Raw genomic sequence first — 23,761 nt, 5'->3', positions numbered from 1 at the left:
ACATAGAAAATAGTAAAAATAAAGAAAAACACTTGAATGAGTAGGTGTTCTAAAACTTTTGACCGGTAGTGTATATCTATAGGGCAGGCTACTTACTGGGTTTTTATCCGGGTGCATGATCAGAGCTAGCTTTTTGAAGGCTTGTCGTATCTCTCTGGTTGTGGCTTCTCTGGACACCTTCAATAACTTATAGTAATCCTCATCAGAGGACACAGAAGCTACCAGACAACTGAAGACAATCAGTGATCCCAGCAACATTCTGCTCCAAGGCATCTGCTGATTCTGAACTTGACAAGCTTGTCGTGGTTTTGCTGGCGGTAGAGATTCCATTGCCACAGGTCTCAGTAAACACAGTGTTTCAGTGCTGAATCTCTGAAGTTGGTAGTGTCACACACACCTCACGCTAGGTAGGATAAGCAACCCCAGTATGTTTTGCAGTCTGTCTATGGAGTGAAAGATCAAAATAATTCCAAAGTGATTTTTCAGAAAGTGTTCTCAACTAGAGACATGATTGCATGGTGACAAAATGTGCCAAGTTAGCAAGGTAAAACAAATGAAGCTAGCCAACTAGCTATGAACACAGATGTAACACTTATTTAAATCAGATTATTGTTTCTTTGCAGAAACGCCAGATCATAATCATAAAATCAATTACTTCTTTAAAAGCGGTTCTGTAACGCTAGCTAGCTCGATCAGTACAGAGCCCACACTATCTGCCTAACAAGTAACGTTAGCTAGCTAAGTTAACGTTATTGCAGCTACCTACCTCATCATTGAGATCCGATCTTTTCTCTGCGCATTATCTATTAAATGCACATACTCTGAAATCTTGCAAATTAACGTTACCTTGACCGAGTGAATTGTTGCCCCACTTCTTATCCGGGTTTGGGTCCGGGAGTCGCCGGGTGGTAAGTGTTGAGTTGGCTAAACTAACTGGAATCTTCACGGTGGTTGAGTGACGTAATCACGCCCGGAAACAGAGCCTCTGCCCATAACGGTTGTCACTTGTTATCACCAATGGTTACCACAGCCACAAAAACTTTCGTAAAAATTAATTTGCTTTTTGATCTTAATTTAAGGTTAGGGTTAGACATAAGGTTGAAAGTGTGGTTAACGTTACGGTTAAAGCTGGGGTTAGGTTTAAAATCACCCCATCTCTCTCTCTCTCTCCATCTCTCTCTGCATGTCTCATTGTACCCTAATAGGCGTGTATCGCTCTGATCCCCTTGTTCGACTTCACAAGCAACCTTTTCATATACAGTGTTTTTAAGCTATATGCTATACAGTGTTCCACAACAAGAAACATACTGTATAATGAGTTGCAGTCAAATGTTTGGACACACCTACTCATTCAAGGGTTTTTCTTTATTTTATTATTTTCTACATTGTATAATTATAATGAAGAAATCAAAAATAAGAAATAACACATATGGAATAATGTAGTAACCAAAAAAGTGTTAAACAAATCAAAATATAATTTATATTTGAGATTCTTCAAAGTAGCCATCCTTTGCCTTGATGACAGCTTTGCACACTCTTGGCATTCTCTCAACCAGCTTCATGAGGTAGTCACCTGGAATGCATTTCAATTAACAGGTCTGCCTTGTTAAAAGATTGCTGGATTATTTTAACGTGATCCACGTTTGGATTTCGCCACTTCTTTTAAGAGATGTACTTGCGATTCTTCACCACCAGTGATGCAGAATGCTGAAATCAAACGGAAGTACAAAGGGCGGGACTTCCGTCGCGCAAGGCGGAGAAATTTAAACGGAATACAGGAAGTGAAAAATGTTCCCTCTTTTTTTTTGCTTAGTGCCAGCTTAATCCTTTCGTTGTTCAGAAATATCACGTTCTAAGCACAAATAGGGTCCTCTCACCATGGAAAGGGTGGGTTTACTAGTGACGTCTCACATTAAACCATTCGGCATACTTCGCTAGTGTTATGTTGACCGGAGGTACATAAATACAGATATGCCTGTAGTCAGTCCACACTGGTATAGTGCGGTAGGCAGCTAAATACTTCGGCTCGAACGCCGAACGAATATCTTCTCATTTCTAACCTTACTGGCTCTAGAATTAATATTGACTGACAGAAGTAGTACCGTTTGGCCTAACGGACTAAATCTGGAATTTATCACTGATTGCTATCGACACAGGACCGGAGGCGCTATCAAAATAGCTTGTTCCAATGGGAACACACACACAACCAATTTGTTTGTATACAAAGCAGTCTGTTTGTACAATTCTGTTTGCACAATTGATTTATAGAATTCCACAGCAAAGTCTAATTCTATCTTAGATTCCTTACACGGGGACGTCATATATGTCGTGTCTTTACTATCATTAAATTGAAGACTTCGTTTTTTCAAAGATTCCTGTAATTAGTATTACGCGATTAAATTGAATAATCATGTAACTGTAATTAACTAGGAAGTCGGGGCACCAAGGAAATTATTCAGATTACAAAGTTATAATTTCCCAATATAACCTTTCAGATATTTTCATATCTGATCAATAGTCTTCTGATTAATTAATTATTTATTTATTTTACCTCACGTTAGTCTCATTCCAAACGTCGTAAATTGTTGGTTATCTGCACGAACCCAGTCTTCACTATGAGTCATCCATACATAAATTATCTTAAATCATTTATTTATTACTAACTAAGTAATTCACAGAAATGCATAAACAAACAAAAAGTAAATAATGGTTACAAGAAATGATAGGGGAATGTGCCCTAGTGGGCTAAACCGGCATGGCGGCTTGTTAGACCAAAGGGAAGTGGGGGTCGACTGAGAAGTCACTACAGAGTTAATAATTATAACAATTGAAATGCTAATCCTTTGCACATGAACGCTCACTCATTCGGGAACAATTGCAATCAATATATATATTTACGCTCAGTGTGTCGTCTTGATCGCTGTTGAAAAGTTAGTTTCTGTTGGAGAGTTTCCGTCCTCTCTCTCTCTCGCTCTGTCATAGGTTAGAGTGGATAGTTCAGAGTGACATTCATTCGTGTTGTTGTAGAATGGATGTTTCGGTGGTTGTCGTTCTTCGCGTTCAATGATACCGAATTCCTAGCTGCAGACTAGTAATTCATATCAAAGACTTGTTATTATTCTGTCGGTATCGATAGTCAAAGAGTTTAACCACGTGGTATGGTTAAAAGATTCAGCAATGGTCTGCAACCTTCAGCCATCTCGTAATTGAGGTAAGCTCAGTCTGGTGATAGAAAACCCGAGTGGGGGTTTTATTCGGAAGGGCCGAGAAAGGGCTGTCCCAGGATGCCTGACCCTAACTGGGCTCAGGGGCAGTCATCTGATTTAGTTCAAATCAAAAGGGAATTGGGTTTTCCTTCATTAAACAGTCCAAAAGTATATTACTCAATTTTACAAACAGTATCATACTCACTCATTCATCTTATACAACAATTAGATGTAAACCTCATATCTGAGGCTATTATATAAACAGCATTATGGTAATGTGGCCACACCGTCTCCCATGAGCTTCCCCAAGTTGTAACAAACGGACCAGTTCGTAGCTGGATTCTTCACCGATCTTTTATACTTTCTCCGGAACATGAAATTTGTTCGTACCTCAAGTTCTGTGAGGTGGAAGAAATCCCTTTGTTCTCTATGAAAATGTACCCTCTGCCTCTTATACTGTTGTGGCCATGTGGCAGGGTCTCCTCCTCAGGAATTTACGACCTCTCTCTGACCACAGCAGCGTAGTTGTAGGGGGCAGGGAGAGGCAGGGAGAGGCTTGCTGTAACCAAATAGGCCAACGTCATGACACATCCTTCACTCATGCTGCCAAACATACCCTTGTAAAACTGACCATCCTACCGATCCTAGACTTTGTCGATGTCATTTACAAAATAGCCTCCAATACCCTACTCAATAAATTGGATGCAGTCTATCACAGTGCCATCCGTTTTGTCACCAAAGCCCCATATACTACCCACAACTGCGACCTGTACGCTCTCGTTGGCTGGCCCTCGCTTCATACTCGTCGCCAAACCCACTGGCTCCAGGTCATCTACAAGACCCTGCTAGGTAAAGTCCCCCCTTATCTCAGCTCGCTGGACACCATAGCAGCACCCACCTGTAGCACGCGCTCCAGCAGGTATATCTCTCTGGTCACCCCCAAAACCAATTCTTCCTTTGGCCGTCTCTCCTTCCAGTTTTCTGCTGCCAATGAAGGGAATGAACTACAAAAATCTCTGAAACTGGACACACTTATCTCCCTCACTAGCTTTAAGCACCAGCTGTCAGAGCAGCTCACAGATTACTGCACCTGTACATAGCCCATCTATAATTTAGCCCAAACAACTACCTCTCCCCCTACTGTATTTAATTATTTTGCTCCTTTGCACCACATTATTTCTATCTCTACATTGCACATTCTTCCACTGCAAATCTACCATTCCAGTGTTTTACTTGCTATATTGTATTTACTTTGCCACCATGGCCTTTTTTTTGCCTTTACCTCCCTTATCTCACCTCATTTGCTCACATTGTATATAGACTTATTTTTCTACTGTATTATTGACTGTATGTTTGTTTTACTCCATGTGTAACTCTGTGTTGTTGTATGTGTCGAACTGCTTTGCTTTATCTTGGCCAGGTCGCAATTGTAAATGAGAACTTGTTCTCAACTTGCCTACCTGGTTAAATAAATGTGAAATAAAAAAAATAAAAAAAATGTTTTGATAAAATATTGAACTTCGCCTTTACTACTAAAAACTAAACATGAAGAAATGGCAAAAAATACAGTAAAAAAAAATCATAAGGAATAAGGTTTTGAAATGTCTGTCCTATATCTAGGAGATATAGGAAAGCTCAGGAAATATTTTTTTTTCTATAGACAAATATTTAACCTCTTGTATTTGAAAGCACAAAACTACCTCTATACTTCCATTCATTTGTATGGGTTACCTTCAGATGAGTCGTGACAATTGTGGGGGTCCTAGAGCAAAACAGAGTACATCATCGTGTCCGTGAGTCTCATCTTTCCATAGAGTGGTCATATTGATAAGGCCAAACCGTTCGGACTCTATAGACATTTTTGTGAGAAGACTGTGATCACATTGGATTACAGTAAAGCAGGTTACCAGTCACAGCCAGTCCTACCTGTATGTAAGCTAGCCATAACAAAAGAGCTAGCACGCAACCAACTTCTGCAAACCCCCACACCTTTTCTGGGAAGTGTCTGGGAAGTTTCAGGACTGTGTTTAATAAATCATATAAGGTATTTGTTAATAGTCAGCTCACCATTTAGAAAACATTTAATATTAACTGTCGGTAAGCTGTTCATAAATACTTTGGCCTATTAATAAATAACTGCATTCATTAATATCAGTTTAAACACTTATAGCTTATCTCATTGGAAGATTAACAAATCTGAAAAACAATTCTTTCAACAATTTTTTTAAGTAGACAAACAAAGACAAATCAAATACATTGTATAAAATGTACTAGGCACTTTTTATTAAAGCTCTCTCACAGATGTGGTGTGTATGTACATGATGGTGGTAAATTGTGTGTGTGGTGTGTGTGTCTGTGTGTGTATGTGCGTGTGTGCATGTGTGTGTGTTTGAGTTGCTCTGCTAATATGGTCAGAATTAATACACTCTTAACTGTGCATTTTCCATCGGCAGGACGATCAATCATCATCCCGCCAAAAATAAATCTCACCCCAGAGGATCAATCTTCCAAAGTCTGATTCAATAAATGTTCATGAAAATGTGTTGTGAGAGGCAGATACAACATTTATACTCTCCATGGTATCAGAAGTCCTTTCATTCAACATATTTCCTCCTTATGTCTATCACTGTCCTCTCCAAAGTCCATCAATCCCATCACAAGTTCAACAGGATGTTCTTCTCTGGGCACCTCGTCTTTCTTCACACGGGGGTACGCCACGTACGCAATCATACAGCTTCCCATCAGAGTCTGTTGCATGCAGGACAAGGACAGGTAAAACAAAATAGGTTTGTTAGTGCTGGGCTGGAGCAAATGTCTCCACAAACCTGCCTAACAGGGGAGGCTTGGTTATTAATGACACCATAGTTGCTTGTGTTTCATGGTAACATGGCCTATTCAGTGCCTCGTATTAATCTTCCTCTCTCTGCTTCCTCTGTCATGGAAAATGCAGTGCTTGCATACTGCAGCTGTGGCATGTGGGATGTGCTACAGTACCTTGCTACATTTGCTACTGATTTTACTTGTGGTCAGGTGGGGAGTGGGAAACAAGCAATGCAACATTCATGTGTGTGTGGGTTTAAGTGTGGGCCTGGGGGTTTGTGGGGAGACATGCTGTATGTGCATTACTGTCTGTATCTGGTGTAGGAATGTATGTTTATGTCTCATTGTACCTGTGCTTGTGTGGAGAAGCGGGAACATCCTCCTGAGCGACAGCATGATGCCGATCTTGAAGCAATGTAAATAACAACACTAACCGTAAACACCAATACCAGACTAGTCAGTAGTACCCCAATAGGGAACAGATAGTTCGGATCTGTACAGAAAAAAGAGAGGAGATAGCATTTATAATACATAATGTCAAGTTGACTGGCTTTATTCTTCAACCATTTTTGTTCAAAAGTGGTGAGGTTGCAGATGTTATAATACGCTATCAAAACAAGGGTAAAGAGACAGGATAATATGTGTGTGATCTCTTTTGAAACATTTTTATGTTATCTTCCAGACAGTGTTGTCTAACCTGTAGGCTGTAGTGTGAAGGAGGCTGAAGGACTGCCTCTGTCGCTGGAAACCTTACATGTGTAATTTATGTAAAAGTCTTCCTCTTCCACCATCAAGAAATTCAAATTACGCTCCAACCATACACCCTCCTTCTCTTCAGACAAGTTCCCCCTTGTGAACACACAATCAAACCATCATGGCCACAGTTAAGATAACATATACTGTTATTGGCGCAGGAGGGGATGGCTGACGTTTTACGGGCTCCTAACCAACTGTGCTACTTTGTGTGTTTTTTTGCATTGTTTGTAACTTATTTTGTACATTGGTCTCTTATGACCTAAAAGAGCTTCTGGATATCAGAAGAGCGATTACTCACCTCGAACTGGACAAAGATTCTTTCTTTAATGAGTCTTCTGCAAAGGATATACTGTTTCTCCGAGACCAGGCCCAAATCCCCTTCATTTGCTCGAAGAAAAGACGGCGGTACAGGGGGTGGAGATCGGGGTGCCTTGTGAGAATGTGAGTGAGTAACCTGCCTCTACTATCCGTTCTATTGGCCAACATGCAATCACTGGAGAATAATCTGGATGAGCTCCGTTCGAGACTATCCTACCAACGGGACATTAAAAACTGTAATATCTTATGTTTCACCGAGTCGTAGCTGGACGACGACAAGGATAATATTCAGTTGGCTGGGTTTTCCGTACATCCACAGGACAGAACCTCTACGTCCGGTAAGACGAGCGGTGGTGGTGTGTGTCTATTTGTCAATAACTGTAACGGTCCTGACCTGTTTTATGTTGTTTTTGTATGTGTTTAGGTCAGGGCATGTGTTTTGGGTGGGCAGTCTATGTTATCTGTTTCTATGTTGGTTGTGGTTGCCTGGTATGGCTCTTAATTAGAGGCAGGTGTTTTGCGTTCTCCTCTAATTAAGAGTCATATTTAGGTAGGGTGTTCTCACTGTTTGTTTGTGGGTGATTGTCTCCTGTGTCGTCGAATGTATGTACCATACGGGACTGTTTGGCTGTTCGTTTATTTTGATGTCGTCTGTTTCCTGTCCGTGAGTTTACGTTTAGTTATGTAAGTTTATGTTCAGGTTTCGTCAACGTCGTTTTCTTGTTTTGTATATTTGAAAGTGTTTTGTTTCGTGTTGCCATCGTCGTGTTAAATAAAAAGATGGCTTATTTCCCGAAAGCTGCATTTTGGTCTGATGATCCTTCTCTCCTCTCCTCGTCCGAGGATGAGGAGAGAGACAGCCCTTACAGAATCACCCACCACGCTAAGACCAAGCGGCAAGGGAATGCTCAACAGAGCAACAAGGACTCCTGGACTTGGGAGGAGATCCTGGATGGTAGAGGACCTTGGGCTCAGCCAGGGGAATATCGCCGTCCCAAGGAGGAGTTGGAAGCAGCGAAGGCTGAGAGGCGCTGGTATGAGGAGGCAGCGCGTCGACGCGGTTGGGAGCCCGTGAGTCAGACCCAAAAATTTCTTGGGGGGGGGCACACGAGGAGTGTGGCAAAGCCGGGTAGGATACCCGAGCCAACTCCCCGTGCTTACCGTGGAGGTAGAAGGCGTCGTACTGGTAAGACACCGTGTTATGCGGTAAAGCGCACGGTGTCCCCAGTACGCGTGCTTAGCCCAGTGCGGGCTATTCCACCTTGCCGCACTGGGAGGGCTAAGTTGGGCATCGAGCCGAGTGCCATGAAGCCGGCCCAACGTATCTGGTCTCCAGTACGTCTCCTCGGGCCGGCGTACATGGCACCAGCCTTACAGGTGGTGTCCCCGGTTCGCCTGCATAGCCCAGTGCGGGCTATTCCACCTCGCCGCACTGGCAGGGCTACGGGGACCATTCAACCTGGTAAGGTTGGGGAGGCTCGGTGCTCAAGAGCACGTGTCCTCCTTCACGGTCCGGTATACCCGGTGCCACCTCCATGTACCAGTCCTCCGGTGGCAGCCCCCCGTACCAGGCTGTCTCTCCGGGTTCTCTCTCCAGCTGTTTCCTCCTCTCCAGCGCAGCCAGTGCCTAGACCACGCACCAGGCTGTCTCTCCTTCTCCTCCCTACAGAGCCGTCCTGCCATGACCAGCCAGAGCCGTCCTGCCATGATCAGCCAGAGCCGTCCTGCCATGACCAGCCAGAGCCGTCCTGCCATGACCTGCCAGAGCCGTCCTGCCATGACCTGCCAGAGCCGTCCTGCCATGACCTGCCAGAGCCGTCCTGCTATGACCTGCCAGAGCCGTCCAGCCAGGACCTGCCAGAGCCGTCCAGCCAGGACCTGCCAGAGCCGTCCAGCCAGGATCTGCCAGAGCCGTCCAGCCAGGACCTGCCAGAGCCGTCCAGCCGGGACCTGCCAGAGCCGTCCAGCCGGGACCTGCCAGAGCCGTCCAGCCGGGACCTGCCAGAGCCGTCCAGCCGGGACCTGCCAGAGCCGTCCAGCCGGGACCTGCCAGAGTCTTTCAGCCGGGACCTGCCAGAGTCCCTCAGCCGGGACCTGCCAGAGTCCCTCAGCCGGGACCTGCCAGAGTCCCTCAGCCGGGACCTGCCAGAGTCCCTCAGCCGGGACCTGCCAGAGTCCCTCAGCCGGGACCTGCCAGAGTCCCTCAGCCGGGATCTGCCAGAGTCCCTCAGCCGGGATCTGCCAGAGTCCCTCAGCCGGGATCTGCCAGAGTCCCTCAGCCGGGACCTGCTCCTTGTCCCGGTGCTGCCCCTTGTCCCGGTGCTGCCCCTTGTCCCGGTGCTGCCCCTTGTCCCGGTGCTGCCCCTTGTCCCGGTGCTGCCCCTTGTCCCGGTGCTGCCCCTTGTCCCGGTGCTGCCCCTTGTCCCGGTGCTGCCCCTTGTCCCGGTGCTGCCCCTTGTCCCGGTGCTGCCCCTTCTCCCGGTGCTGGCCGTTCATTTAGGGGATGTTAGTTTTAGGGTGGTCATTGGGAGGGGAAGAGAGAAGCGGGGAGTGACTATGGTGGTGTGGGGACAGCGTCCAGAGCCGGAGCCACCACCGTGGTCAACTGCCCACCCAGACCCTCCCCTGGACTTTGTGCTGGTGCGCCCGGCGTTCGCACCTTGAGGGGGGGGTTCTGTAACGGTCCTGACCTGTTTTATGTTGTTTTTGTATGTGTTTAGGTCAGGGCATGTGTTTTGGGTGGGCAGTCTATGTTATCTGTTTCTATGTTGGTTGTGGTTGCCTGGTATGGCTCTTAATTAGAGGCAGGTGTTTTGCGTTCTCCTCTAATTAAGAGTCATATTTAGGTAGGGTGTTCTCACTGTTTGTTTGTGGGTGATTGTCTCCTGTGTCGTCGAATGTATGTACCATACGGGACTGTTTGGCTGTTCGTTTATTTTGATGTCGTCTGTTTCCTGTCCGTGAGTTTACGTTTAGTTATGTAAGTTTATGTTCAGGTTTCGTCAACGTCGTTTTCTTGTTTTGTATATTTGAAAGTGTTTTGTTTCGTGTTGCCATCGTCGTGTTAAATAAAAAGATGGCTTATTTCCCGAAAGCTGCATTTTGGTCTGATGATCCTTCTCTCCTCTCCTCGTCCGAGGATGAGGAGAGAGACAGCCCTTACAATAACAGCTGGTGTGTGATGTCTAATATTAAGGAAGTCTTAAGGTATTGCTCGCCTGAGGCAGAGTACCTCATGATAAGCTGTAGACCACACTATCTACCAAGTGAGTTTTCATCTATATTTTTTGTAGCCATCTACTTACCACCACAAACTGATGCTGGCACTAAGACCGCACTCAACGAGCTGTATAAGGCCATAAGCAAACAAGAAAATGCTAATCCAGAAACGGCTCTCCTAGTGGCCGGAGACTTTAATGCAGGCAAACTTAAATCCGTTTTGCCTAATTTCTACCATCATTCACTAACATTTACAACCTCTCCCTGACCAAGTCTGTAATACCTACATGTTTCAAGCAGACAACCACAGTCCCTGTGCCCAAGGAAGGGAAGGTAACCTGCCTAAATGATTACCGCCCCGTAGCACTCACGTTGGTAGCCATGTAGTGCTGGTCATGGCTCACATCAACAACATCATCCCGGAAACACTAGACCCACTCCAATTCGCATACCGCCCCAACAGATCCACAGATGACGCTATCTCAATCACACTCCACACTGCCCTTTCCCACCTGGACAAAAGGAACACCTATGTGAGAATGCTGTTCAACACAATAGTGTCCACAAAGCTTATTACTAAGCTAAGGACCCTGGGACTAAACACCTTCATCTGCAACTGGATCCTGGACTTCCTGATGGGCCGCCCCCAGGTGGTAAGGGTAGGCAACAACACATCTGCCGCGCTGATTCTCAACACTGGGGCCCCTCAGGGGTGCGTGCTTAGTCCCCTCCTGTACTCCCTGTTCACCCACGACTGCGTGGCCATGCATGCCTCCAACTCAATCATCAAGTTTGCAGACGACACTACAGTGGTAGGCTTGATTACCAACAACGACGAGACGGCCTACAGGGAGGAGGTGAGGGCCCTCGGAGTGTGGTGTCAGGATAATAACCTCACACTCAACGTCAACAAAACAAAGGAGATGATCATGGACTTCAGGAAACAGCAGAGGGAGCACCCCCCTATCCACATCGACAGGACAGTAGTGGAGAGGGTAGAAAGTTTTAAGTTGCTCGGTGTACACATCATGGACAAACTGAAATGGTCCACCCACACAGACAGCGTGGTGAAGAAGGCGCAGCAGCGCCTCTTCAACCTCAGGAGGCTGAAGAAATTTGGCTTGTCACCAAAAACACTCACAAACTTTTACAGATGCACAATCGAGAGCATCCTGTCGGGCTGTATCACCGCCTGGTACGGCAACTGCTCCGCCCATAACCGTAAGGCTCTCCAGAGGGTAGTGAGGTCTGCACAACGCATCACCGGGGGCAAACTACCTGCCCTCCAGGACACCTACACCACCCGATGTCACAGGAAGGCCAAAAAGATCGAGGACAACAACCACCCGAGCCACTGCCTGTCACCCCGGCGCCGGATGAATGACCTACACACGATCCAACACCATCATTAAGTTTGGTGATGACACAACAGTGGTAGGCATGATCACCGACAATGATGAGATCGCCCATAGAGAGGAGGTCAGAGACCTGGCAGTGTAGTGCCAGGACAACAACATCTCCCTCAATATGAGCAAGACAAAGGAGCTGATCGTGGACTACAGGAAAAGGAGGGCCGAACAGGCCCCCACTAATATTGAAGGGGCTGTAGTGGAGCGGTTTGAGAATTTCAAGTTCCTTGGTGTCCACATCACCAACAAACTATCACGGTTCAAACACACCAAGACAGTCATGAAGAGGACACGACAACAGCTTTTGCACCTCAGGAGACTGAAAAGAATTGTCATGGGTCCCCAGATCCTCAAAAAGTCCTACAGCTGCACTAGCGAGAGCATCCTGACCGGTTGATTCACCGCCTGGTATGGCAACTGTGGTTAACTGAGAGGAGTCTTTTGAAGCTCGGGCTGGCAGCTGATTAAGTGATGGCTTGGTGATTTAAAAAAACCTACAGCTGGCATTCCATAGATCAGATGTGGTGGGTGTCACCGAGATAGAGATAGCCTGGAGGAACAGAACAAAGGCCTCAGTATTCCTAATCTGGCATCTGGGAGACAGCACCAGAGGCAGATGACCACAGGATGAACCCAAAGTGGTTTATGGTGCCCCCCAATCTGTATGGGAGGGGTTGAACCAGCTATGACTGAGCAATCTTGGTATCAACCATATAAGGAACAGCATGGTCTGTAAAGGGTAGGCTGCTGGGCACAACAGTCAAGACTGTTGGGCTGACAGGTCTTAATTATTGCAATAATTAATCGATATTGAATAAACATGATTGTTTGAAGAAATTACAAAGAATATTCCACCACACAATTGCTCGGCATCTGACCGTAAGGCGCTACAGAGGGTAGTGCGTACGGCCCAGTACATCACTGGGGCCAAGCTTCCTGCCATCCAGGACCTATATACTAGGCGGTGTCAGAAGAAGGCCCAAAAAATTGTCAAAGACTGCAGTCACCCAAGTCATAGACTGTTCTCTCTGCTACAGCACGGCAAGTGGTACCCAGAGTGACAAGTCTATGTCCAAAAGGCTTCTTAACAGCTTCTACCCCCAAGCCATAAGACTGCTGAACAATTTATCAAATGGCCACCTGGACTATCTACATTGACCCCGCCACTTTGTTTTTACACTGCTGGTACTCTCTGTTTATTATCTATGTATAGTCACTTTACTCCTACTGTACCTACATGTACAAATAACCTTGACTAACCTGTACCCCCGCACATTGACTCAGTACTGGTACCCCCTGTATATAGCCTCGTTATTGTTATTTTATTGTGTTACTTTTCATTTCATTTTTTACTTCAGTTGATTTAGTAAATATAACTCTATTTCTTGAACTGCATTGTCGGTTAAGGGCTTTAAGGGCTTGTAAGTAAGCATTTCACGGTAAGGTCTACAGCTGTTGTATTCGGCGCTTGTGACAAATACAATTTGATTTGATGTTGTGAAGTTTCAAAGCAAGCGCTATGTATTCAGGGATATGGATCCTATCTTAATCTTAGTGGTATACCTAATACGATACCAACAGTTTAGATACTATACAATAGAACATCCATCTGGATGACACCGAATGCAGGCATATACAGTGCCTTGAAAAAGTATTTTCCCCATTTATGATTTTCTCTATTTTTGCATATTTTTGATACTGAATGTTATAAGATCTTCAACCAAAACCTAACATTAGATAAAGGGAACCTGAGCGTACAAACAAAAAAATGATACTTATTTTATTTATTTAATTTACAAAGTTGTGCGAGTGTGAAAAAGTAATTGCTCCCTTACACTCAATAACTCATTGTGCCACCTTTAGCTGCAATGACTGCAACCAAATGCTTCCTGTAGTTGTTGATCAGTCTCTCACATCGCTGTGGAGGAATTTTGGCCCACTCTTGCATGCAGAACTGCTTTAACTCAGCGACATTTGTTGGGTTTCAAGCATGCCAGTTTCAAGTTTCAAGTCCTGCTAGTTTCAAGTCCTACCACATCTCAATTGGGATTAGGTCTGGACGCTGACTAGTAAATTACAATGTGTTGCTTTTTAACCATTTTCAAGTAAACTTGATGAAGTGTTTTGCTGCATGACCCAGGTGCGCTTCAGCTTCAGGACAGACAGAGGGCCTGAATTCTCCTATAGAACATAATGGGACCCATGTCGTCCAAAAATTATACTTTTGACTACATAGAACATTCTTCAAAGAATCTTCATGATCTTCCAGGTGCTTTTTGGCAAACTTGAGTAAAAATGTTGGGACGACATGGGTCCCATTATGTCTGGCGAAAAAGCAGCAAACACTGCATTACACAGTAAGAACCTCATAGCTGCCACATCGAGAGCATCCTGACTGGTTGCATCACCACCTGATATGGGAACTGCTCAGCCTCCGACTGCAAGGCATTGCAGAGGGTTGTGCATACAGCCCAGTACATCACTGGGGCCATCCAGGACCTATATACTAGGCAGTGTCAGAGGAAGGCCCAAAAAATTGTCAAAGACTCCAGTCACCCAAGTCATAGACTGTTCTCTCTGCTACCGCACGGCAACGGTACCGGAGTGCCAAGTCTAGGTCCAAAAGACTTCTTAACAGCTTCTACCTCCAAGCCATAAGACTCCTGAACAGCTAATCAAAGGGCTACCCAGACCCCTCTATTATGCTGCTGCTACTCTGTTTATTATCTATGTTTATTTTAGTAAATACTTTCTTAACACTTAGTTTTCTTAAAACTACATTGTTGGTTAATGGCTTGTAAGTAAGCATTTAACTTTAACCTGTTGTATTCGGTACGTGACAAATAACATTTAATTTCATTTGATACCAACGGGCAAGCATGGTGGTGGTATTTAGATGGTTTGGGTATGCCTCAGGACCTGGACGACTTGACTTAATACAAGGAACCATGTATTCTGCTCTATATCAGAGAATTCTACAGGAGAATGTCATACCATCCATCAGTGAGCTGAAGCTGAGGCGTAGCTGGGTCATGCAGCAAGACAATGATCCAAAACACACAATCAAGTCTACATGAAAATTCTTGAAAAGCAACACATTTGTAGAATTCTTACAGTGTGTATTGTGATGCTGTTGTGTTGTCTCAACCTACCTTTGTGATTCCTGAAAGACGCGCTCTGAGACAATTTTGGAAATTGAGTTCTCTCGCGCTATCCAATTCAAATTTGCACAATGTTTATTCCCCACACTCGGGACAAACACCCGACACATCTTACTGAAGGAAGAACCTAGGGGGCAAACATTGAATTATTTATTTGCATCATGAATTAAAATAACTTTACAAATGCACACATACACACACACACGCACGAACATAAGCACACACATATACAGTACATGTTCTATAGTAGCTTACCCACCCAAATCTGCTTTGATGATCTCATTGGCAGGTTCAACCACTTTGGGCTCCAGGCAATACTCCACTGAAATGATGACAATGATTCATAAACATCATAGACAGACAGAAATTTGCAGTCACCTGACCCTATTGAACACAACCATTTCTAAGCAAAGTTTCAAAGCAACCTCTATGAAATCATAACCTCTGATTCAGGGGCATGTACTTTCCAATGCCTTCAGAAAGTATTCACACCCCTTGACTTTGTCCACATTTTGTTGTTACGGCTTGAATTTAAAAATGATTCCACTTAGATTTTTGTATCACAGGCTTACACACAATACCCCATCATGTCAAAGTGGAATTATGTTTTTCGAAATGGTTACAAAAAATGAAAAGCGGAAATGTCTTTAGTATAAGTATTCAATGCCTTTGTTATGGCAAGCATAACTAAGTTCAGGAGTAAAATTTTTCTGAACAAGTCACATAATAATAATAATAATAATAGATTTTAATAGATGTTTGAATGACTACCTCATGTCTGTACCCCACACATACATTAGAGTACAATTATATGTACGGTCCCTCAGTCGAGTATTGCATTTCAAACACAGATTCAATCACAAAGACCAGGGAGGTTTTCCAATGCCTCGCAAAAAAGGGCAACTATTGGTAGATGGGTAGAAAAAAAATAAAAAATTGGTAGTGAATATCCCTTTGGGCATGGTGAAATAAGTTCAGGAGTAAAATTAATTACACTTTGGATGGTTACAGTTTGGATGGTGTTTCAATACACCCAGTCACTGCAAAGATACAGGTTGTCGGAGAGGAAGGAAACCACTTAGGGATTTCGCCATGATGCCAATGGTGACTTTAAAACAGTTACAGAGTTTAATGGATGCGATAGGAAAAAACTGAGGATGGATCAACAACATTGTAGTTACTCCACAATACTAACCTAATTGACAGGGCTCATGAAGGAAGCCTATACAGAATAAAAATTATCCAAAACATGCATCCTGTTTGCGACAAGGCACTAAAGTAATACTGCAAAACATGTGGCAAAGCAATTCACTTCTTGTTCTGAATACAAAGTGTTATGTTTGTGGAAAATCCAATGCAACACACTACTGACTACCACTTTCCCTATTTTCAAGCATAGTGGTGGCTGCATCATGTTATGGGTATGCTTGTAATCGTTAAGGACCGGATAGTTTTTCATTATACAAAATAAACGGAATTCAGCTAAACACAGGCAAAATCGTGGAGGAAAACCTGGTTCCGTCTGCTTTCCAACAGGCACTGGAAGATTAATTCACCGTTCAGCAGGTCAATAACCTTAAACACAAGGCCAAATCTACACTGAAGTTGCTAACAAAGAAAACTGTGAATGTTCCCGAGTGACCGATTTACAGTTTAGACTTAAATCTGCTTGAAAATCTATGGCAAGACCTGAAAATGGTTGTCTAGCAATGATCAACAACCAATTTGACAGAGCTTAAAGCATTTTGAAAAGAATAATGGGGAAATGTTGCACAAGCTCTTAGAGACGTACCCAGAAAGACTCACAGCTATAATCACAACAAAGGTGATTCTAACATGTATTGACTCAGGGAGTTGAATACTTATGTAGATTGTTGACAAAAAAAATGACAATTAAATCCATTTGAATCCCACTTTGCAACACAACAAGATGTGGAAAAAGTCAACGGGTGTGAATACTTTCTGAAGTTACTGTATCTCTGTAATGGCTGTGGTAAGGATTGGGGGTATATGGTAATAATTTGATCCTAGATCTGTGGTTAGGGACAACTTTTATGAGCTGTGCCAACAATACTCACCGTTCACCAAACCGTTGATGGTCTCTGAGATCCTGCCGCTGAGCCCTTCCAAGTTAAAGGTCATGGTGCAGGTGTAGAACGCATGATCCTCAAGGGTGACCAGTTTTACTTGGAGTAACGCCATAGCATTGTGACTGACATAGCTAAACCTGTTCCACAAGGGATCATCTTCCACAATGGGTTCACAGCCCTGACAGGGTTAAAATAGAAATGCACACTGAAAGGTAGTGGTAATGGAATATGGCTAGTCGTACAAAATGAATACACAATTACAGATAAGTTCTGATAATGTCTTACATTAGAAGACCTACCCTCAGAACAATTCAATGCAGTACAATATGTGAGAGCAATGAACAATGTAAATGGTATGTGCAGTACTGTGTCTGATGGAACATTGTCTCAAATGTAGTCACAAGTTTTCACTAGTAGTAATAACCTTACATTCCTATAGTTTTAAACACAAATTAAGCATACATAGAGACCGACTGGATGGCTGAAAAGAAAGACTTCAAACAGACTTTCCAGCACTGTCAGGAAAGGGCAGACTGGGACCAGAAATCCGCCCTGGTGTTTCTGACACACCGGACCGTTTTTCCCTTGAGGCCCGACATTGGCCCATTTTCTTTCCTTGAGGCCCCCAAAAGGCCCATTTTTGTCATTGTGGCCCCAATTATTAGCCAGATAATTATACTTTTGTATAAAAAAACTAGTTAAAAATGGACCAGCCCATCTGCCATTTTCTCGAAATGCCATTTGGCCAGTCCGCCCCTGCTGTCAGGCGTCCCCTCTCAACACTCTCCTATTAAACTGCACTGTCTGTTTACCCCATTGGACTCACCTTGTACCACTGGATGGAGTAATTGTCCACTTCCCTGATATGGTCACTCAATGGGCAGTTCAGGAAAGAGTTGGCTGTTTTGGTCAGGACCTGTTGGGCCATTTCTGGTCGACCGCATTCTTCTGGGTTGGTGTGGTTCACAATCAGTAAGGCAACCTTCTTGTAGCACTCGGAGGGTAGTCTGTTATCAAAGGTAACAGGAAAGATTTACACACACACACACACACACACACACACACACACACACACACACACACACACACACACACACACACACACACACACACACACACACACACACACACACACACACACACACACACACACACACACACACACACACAGCAGACAAAAGTATAGCCCCTACCTCACAACACACACATAGTCTCCAGCATCCTCCATCGTGATGTTAAAAATCCAGAGTGTCTTCCCCCGCACCAGAGTCTTTCCTGTCTCCCTGGTCAGCTCTGTCCCAGTCCTTGCGTCATACCATGAGATGTTATAGGGGATGCTGCGGTTGTCAAACATGTTGAGGTCCACCAGGGTGGACGTCAACATGGCAGCATCACCGGAAACTGAAAAGACCCGCTCAGTCTCTCGTCCTTTGTCCACACAGAGCTCTGCACACAAAGAATATATAGAGTAAAGACAAACATGCAGTACAGGGACTGTTTGAGGACCACCATCTTATTTAATGAGGCCACCTCTTAAAGAACAGAATATATTGGGGAAATGATGCACACCAAAAAAGTATGCAATTATTACGCGTGTCATGTAGTATGCATAGACAGAGTTTTAATGGAGATGGTCCCTTCAAAATATATCTAATCTAAACAAATTCTCCAGTGTTAATAAAGTGATTAACATTGATGGTTTAAATCAATACTGAAAGTTGAGTCTGTGTATAGACACCAAAACAGTGTTAAATTAACACACCATGTAGTGAAGTGAATATGTTGTCATAAAAAATAATGTTTCATTAGGCCTTATTTTGCAGGCATAGTTTTTACCAAATACAGGGGCCTGAAACTCATACACGTCACTTTGAACTAAAACCATGCCCATCATCATATTTCCCAGCATGCTCTATTTCAGGATTATTTTTTTATTAAATTTTTTGTTTCAATATTGTTGTGACTTGACTATCATTAATGTGATGACTGTTATTCATCGAATCAACTAACTATGTTCAATTGTTACTCGATTTAAATTAATCATGTAACAATTAACTCATTATGAATTTGGGACACCATGGAAGAAGTTGTTTAACAAGATAGCATCTCCTGAAATAAACTCAAAGATTTATACACTGCTCAAAAAAATAAAGGGAACACTTAAACAACACAATGTAACTCCAAGTCAATCACACTTCTGTGAAATCAAACTGTCCACTTAGGAAGCAACACTGATTGACAATAAATTTCACATGCTGTTGTGCAAATGGAATAGACAACAGGTGGAAATTATAGGCAATTAGCAAGACACCCCCAATAAAGGAGTGGTTCTGCAGGTGGTGACCACAGACCACTTCTCATTTCCTATGCTTCCTGGCTGATGTTTTGGTCACTTTTGAATGCTGGCGGTGCTTTCACTCTAGTGGTAGCATGAGACGGAGTCTACAACCCACACAAGTGGCTCAGGTAGTGCAGCTCATCCAGGATGGCACATCAATGCGAGCTGTGGCAAGAAGGTTTGCTGTGCCTGTCAGCGTAGTGTCCAGAGCATGGAGGCGCTACCAGGAGACAGGCCAGTACATCAGGAGACGTGGAGGAGGCCGTAGGAGGGCAACAACCCAGCAGCAGGACCGCTACCTCCGCCTTTGTGCAAGGAGGAGCAGGAGGAGCACTGCCAGAGCCCTGCAAAATGACCTCCAGCAGGCCACAAATGTGCATGTGTCTGCTCAAACGGTCAGAAACAGACTCCATGAGGGTGGTATGAGGGCCCGACGTCCACAGGTGGGGGTTGTGCTTACAGCCCAACACCGTGCAGGACGTTTGGCATTTGCCAGAGAACACCAAGATTGGCAAATTCGCCACTGGCGCCCTGTGCTCTTCACAGAAGAGGTTCACACTGTGCTCTTCACAGAAGAGGTTCACACTGAGCACATGTGACAGACGTGACAGAGTCTGGAGACGCCGTGGAGAACGTTCTGCTGCCTGCAACATCCTCCAGCATGACCGGTTTGGCGGTGGGTCAGTCATGGTGTGGGGTGGCATTTCTTTGGGGGGCCGCACAGCCCTCCATGTGCTCGCCAGAGGTAGCCTGACTGCCATTAGGTACCGAGATGAGATCCTCAGACCCCTTGTGAGACCATATGCTGGTGCGGTTGGCCCTGGGTTCCTCCTAATGCAAGACAATGCTAGACCTCATGTGGCTGGAGTGTGTCAGCAGTTCCTGCAAGAGGAAGGCATTGATGCTATGGACTGGCTCGCCCGTTCCCCAGACCTGAATCCAATTGAGCACATCTGGGACATCATGTCTCGCTCCATCCACCAACGCCACGTTGCACCACAGAATGTCAAGGAGTTGGCGGATGCTTTAGTCCAGGTCTGGGAGGAGATCCCTCAGGAGACCATCCGCCACCTCATCAGGAGCATGCCCAGGCGTTGTGGGGAGGTCATACAGGCACGTGGAGGCCACACACACTACTGAGCCTCATTTTGACTTGTTTTAAGGACATTACATCAAAGTTGGATCAGCCTGTAGTGTGGTTTTCCACTTTAATTTTGAGTGTGACTCCAAATCCAGACCTCCATGGGTTGATAAATTTGATTTCCATTGATAATTTGTGTGATTTTGTTGTCAGCACCTTCAACTATGTAAAGAAAAAAGTATTTAATAAGAATATTTCATTCATTCAGATCTAGGATGTGTTATTTTAGTGTTCCCTTTATTTTTTTGAGCAGTGTATATAAATGATATATTGATAACAGTCACTTAGTAATCATTACCTCATATCAGTCTCATTCTGAATGTCGCATAATCCTTGATATCTGAAAGAACCCTAACCTCACTTACGAATCAGCATTATGCAAATTGGCTTAATTATTTATTTACTAACTAACTAAATAATAACACAGAATACATACACACTTACGATATGATGGCTTGTTACACATATGCAGAGGGAGGGGTAGATAAAGAGAGGGAGAGACAAAGAGAGTCAAACTTATCGTACATTTGGAAACTACCTTCAAAGTAAAAATAATACTTTGCTCAAGAACCACCGCTCATTTGGGTAAGGAATGCAAAGTATTTATGTGTAGATGTCTTTGTTTGTCGTCTATCTCTGTTGGACTCGATTGATCATTCTATGGGAAAGGGGGTCGTTGTCTTTAGGGTCCCATTCGGTCTAAGGCTTGGCTTGTCCACAAGAGGTCACAATGTCCTTCTTCTTTGTAGAGCTTCTCTGGTAGTGAAGTGTTTGTTAGGCCAGATACTTTAGATGCACCAACGATTGTATGAGAGAGGATGTTTTCCTTCCCACCTCGCGTCTTTAGTAAAAGTTCTAGGTCCACTTTTACATGCACAGCTGCAAACGGAATGTTTATTTTATCGTAGTGGAGGTTATCTTCTCACTTTGTGTTGGTTTTCAGAGTTTCCAACCATTTCATAACGTCCAGCTCGCTGTCACGGCTGTCATCCTCTTCTTCCTCTGAAGAGGTGTAGCAAGGATCGGACCAATACGCAGCGTGGTAGGTGTCCATGTTTTAATAGGGAAAACTGAACATGAACACAAATACAAAAACAATAAACGTGAACAAACCGAAACAGTCCCGTGTGGCACAAACACTGACACAGGAAACAATCACCCACAAAATACCCAAAGAACATGGCTGCCTAAATATGGTTCCCAATCAGAGACAACGATAAACACCTGCCTCTAATTGAGAACCAATCTAGGCAACCATAGACTTACATAAACACCTATAATGAACACAACCCCATAAATCTACAACAAACCCCTAGACAGTACAAACACCCTAGACGAGACAAAAACATACAAACCACCCTCGTCACACCCTGACCTAACCAAAATAATAAAGAGAACAAAGATAACTAAGGCCAGGGCGTGACACTCGCGCTTCCCGTCGGCTGGTCTGGTAGTTTCAACTATTTGTAACTTCCATCTCACGCCGGTCGTCTGCTGGTCTCAATGATTGATTATTCAGGGTTCAGCTCCCGACCACTTTACATGCCAGTAGTAACCCAGCAATGTACTGGTCTCACCATTTTCAGCCGTGTAGCCACCGCTCCACACTTTCTGGTCTGAATATGTTCATTCTTAGCGAGTCGTTTTAAGCACTCTGGTCGGAAAGGCGGTTCCATCACACTGACGCTCTTCTGACCTCATTAGGGGAGTGGTTTAGTTAATGTGAAGACTAAAACCATATTTCTATCTTTTCAAAAATAGTTTCATTGTTCTTCATATTGTATTAACATCCTATGGGATGGAAACTATACAGATAAAATATGTACACTTTCCATGTTAGTTATTTCATTATACCATCCTTAATGAGGTCACAAAATAATAAACAATATGACAGGATTATTCTTTAGATCCCCACGGACCATTCTTAACATTCCTATCTTATGAATATTGTTCCAAAGTTCATTCTTTGTCCGTTGGAGTTTTTGGGCGCAAAATGTCTCTGTAACAAAGGAATTCCAATCTTGCTACTTTAAAAAGAAAAGATATATATATTTTTATTTCACCTTTATTTAACCAGGTAGGCAAGTTGAGAACAAGTTCTCATTTACAACTGCGACCTGGCCAAGATAAAGCAAAGCAGTTCGACACATATAACAACACAGAGTTACACATGGAGTAAAACAAACATACAGTCAATAATATAGTAGAAAAATAGTCTATATACAATGTGAGCAAATGAGGTGAGATAAGGGAGGTAAAGGCAATAAATAGGCCATGGTGGCAAAGTAAATAGAATATAGCAATTAAAACACTGGAATGGTAGATTTGACAGTAGATGAGTGTGCAAAGTAGAAATAATGGGGTGCAAAGGAGCAAAATAAAAAATAAAAAAATACAGTAGGGGTAGTTATTAGTTATTTTTATTTATAGATGGGCTATTTATGGGCTATTTATAGATGGGCTATGTACAGGTGTAGTGATCTGTGAGCTGCTCTGACAGCTGGTGCTTAAAGCTAGTGAGCTGTTAAATCGATCCAGTTTAATTCAATCAGTACTTCTAGCTGTCCTCGTAACATGATTGATTAATTGATTGATTAATTCATGGCTGATGAATTCTGTGAGTAAAGTTCATCCTACTTACCTCCTACTGCCTTGGAGATGCCAGTGAGACAAAGGAGTGAGAAGAGCAAGAACTGCAACATCTGACTCCAATCCATAGCTGAAACAAAGAGACACACAGAATCACTTGTGAGTTTTCGTCACGGATTGCCATAATAGACTCAAACAAACTATCAGAATCAAGGGTCACATCACACTGTCCAAAATCTTCAGCAAGCGAAATGATCAGACACACAAAAGTACCATGCTTCTTTCTGACCATCCACTTAATCCCTTACTTGTCAACTGAATGTCTGTCTCCCACACAAACACACCCCAGAGCTACATAGCAAATTATCCAGTGTTAAATCAACACTGAGTGTTAAATTAACACTGAAAGTGTGTATAGACATTGGAAAGTGTTAAATTAACACACTGCTTAGTGTAAAGAATATATATCTATTTTTTTATTTAATTTCCCAGAGTGCCTATCCTGTCAAGTGAACTGTAGAGTTACAGCACTATCCATGAATGTATCTGTTAGTGACAGAGACATAGTTGTTGCATTCATCCATTTTCAGTCCTATAGACTTCACCAAGTGAGATATTTAGTGAATATGTCATCATAAATTGTTTTTTTTACCTTTATTTAACTAGGCAAGTCAGTTAAGAACAAATGCTTATTTTCAACAACGGCCTAGGAAC

At 43.6% G+C, this 23,761-nt stretch overlaps 2 protein-coding genes across 3 annotated transcripts in view; both read right to left on the bottom strand.

Annotated features, from left to right (window-relative positions):
* Positions 1–961, bottom strand: part of dnajc10 (DnaJ (Hsp40) homolog, subfamily C, member 10) — a 31,558-nt gene extending 30,597 nt beyond the window's left edge. Inside the window, exons 1-2 of one of the 2 annotated variants that reach the window (XM_071341376.1) lie at positions 847–961; positions 97–443 (exon numbers count right to left, since the gene is read on the bottom strand). In XM_071341376.1, coding sequence (XP_071197477.1) covers positions 97–330 — 234 coding nt within the window. In that variant the 5' untranslated portion in view covers positions 331–443; positions 847–961. Of the gene's footprint in view, positions 1–96; positions 444–766 lie in introns of both variants that reach the window. The other variant, XM_071341377.1, reaches the window with a different exon arrangement.
* A 4,497-nt stretch (positions 962–5,458) lies between these two features.
* On the bottom strand, positions 5,459–23,173 carry LOC139538868 (interleukin-1 receptor type 2-like). Its single transcript, XM_071341375.1, has 9 exons — positions 23,100–23,173; positions 18,173–18,425; positions 17,806–17,986; positions 16,968–17,157; positions 15,149–15,211; positions 14,881–15,016; positions 6,724–6,875; positions 6,377–6,519; positions 5,459–5,954 (listed from the first exon to the last, which is right to left on the bottom strand). The coding sequence occupies exons 1-9, from the start codon at positions 23,158–23,160 to the stop codon at positions 5,805–5,807; spliced, it is 1,329 nt and encodes a 442-aa protein (XP_071197476.1). The 5' UTR covers positions 23,161–23,173; the 3' UTR covers positions 5,459–5,804.
* Positions 23,174–23,761: the final 588 nt, after the last annotated feature.

The sequence above is a fragment of the Salvelinus alpinus genome, chromosome 14 (genome assembly GCF_045679555.1).
Source record: "Salvelinus alpinus chromosome 14, SLU_Salpinus.1, whole genome shotgun sequence".
NCBI lineage: Eukaryota > Metazoa > Chordata > Actinopteri > Salmoniformes > Salmonidae > Salvelinus > Salvelinus alpinus.
This window is presented reverse-complemented; position numbering and strand designations above follow the sequence as displayed.

Coding starts and splice junctions, on each gene's coding strand:
- LOC139538868 (XM_071341375.1), bottom strand. CDS start 23,160: ATGTTGCAGTTCTTGCTCTTCTCACTCCTTTGTCTCACTGGCATCTCC. Junction 17,987..18,172: donor GACTATGTGTGTGTTGTGAG/GTAGGGGCTATA, acceptor CTTTGATAACAG/ACTACCCTCCGAGTGCTACA. Junction 6,876..14,880: donor GTCTTTCAGGAATCACAAAG/GTAGGTTGAGAC, acceptor TGTGTTCACAAG/GGGGAACTTGTCTGAAGAGA.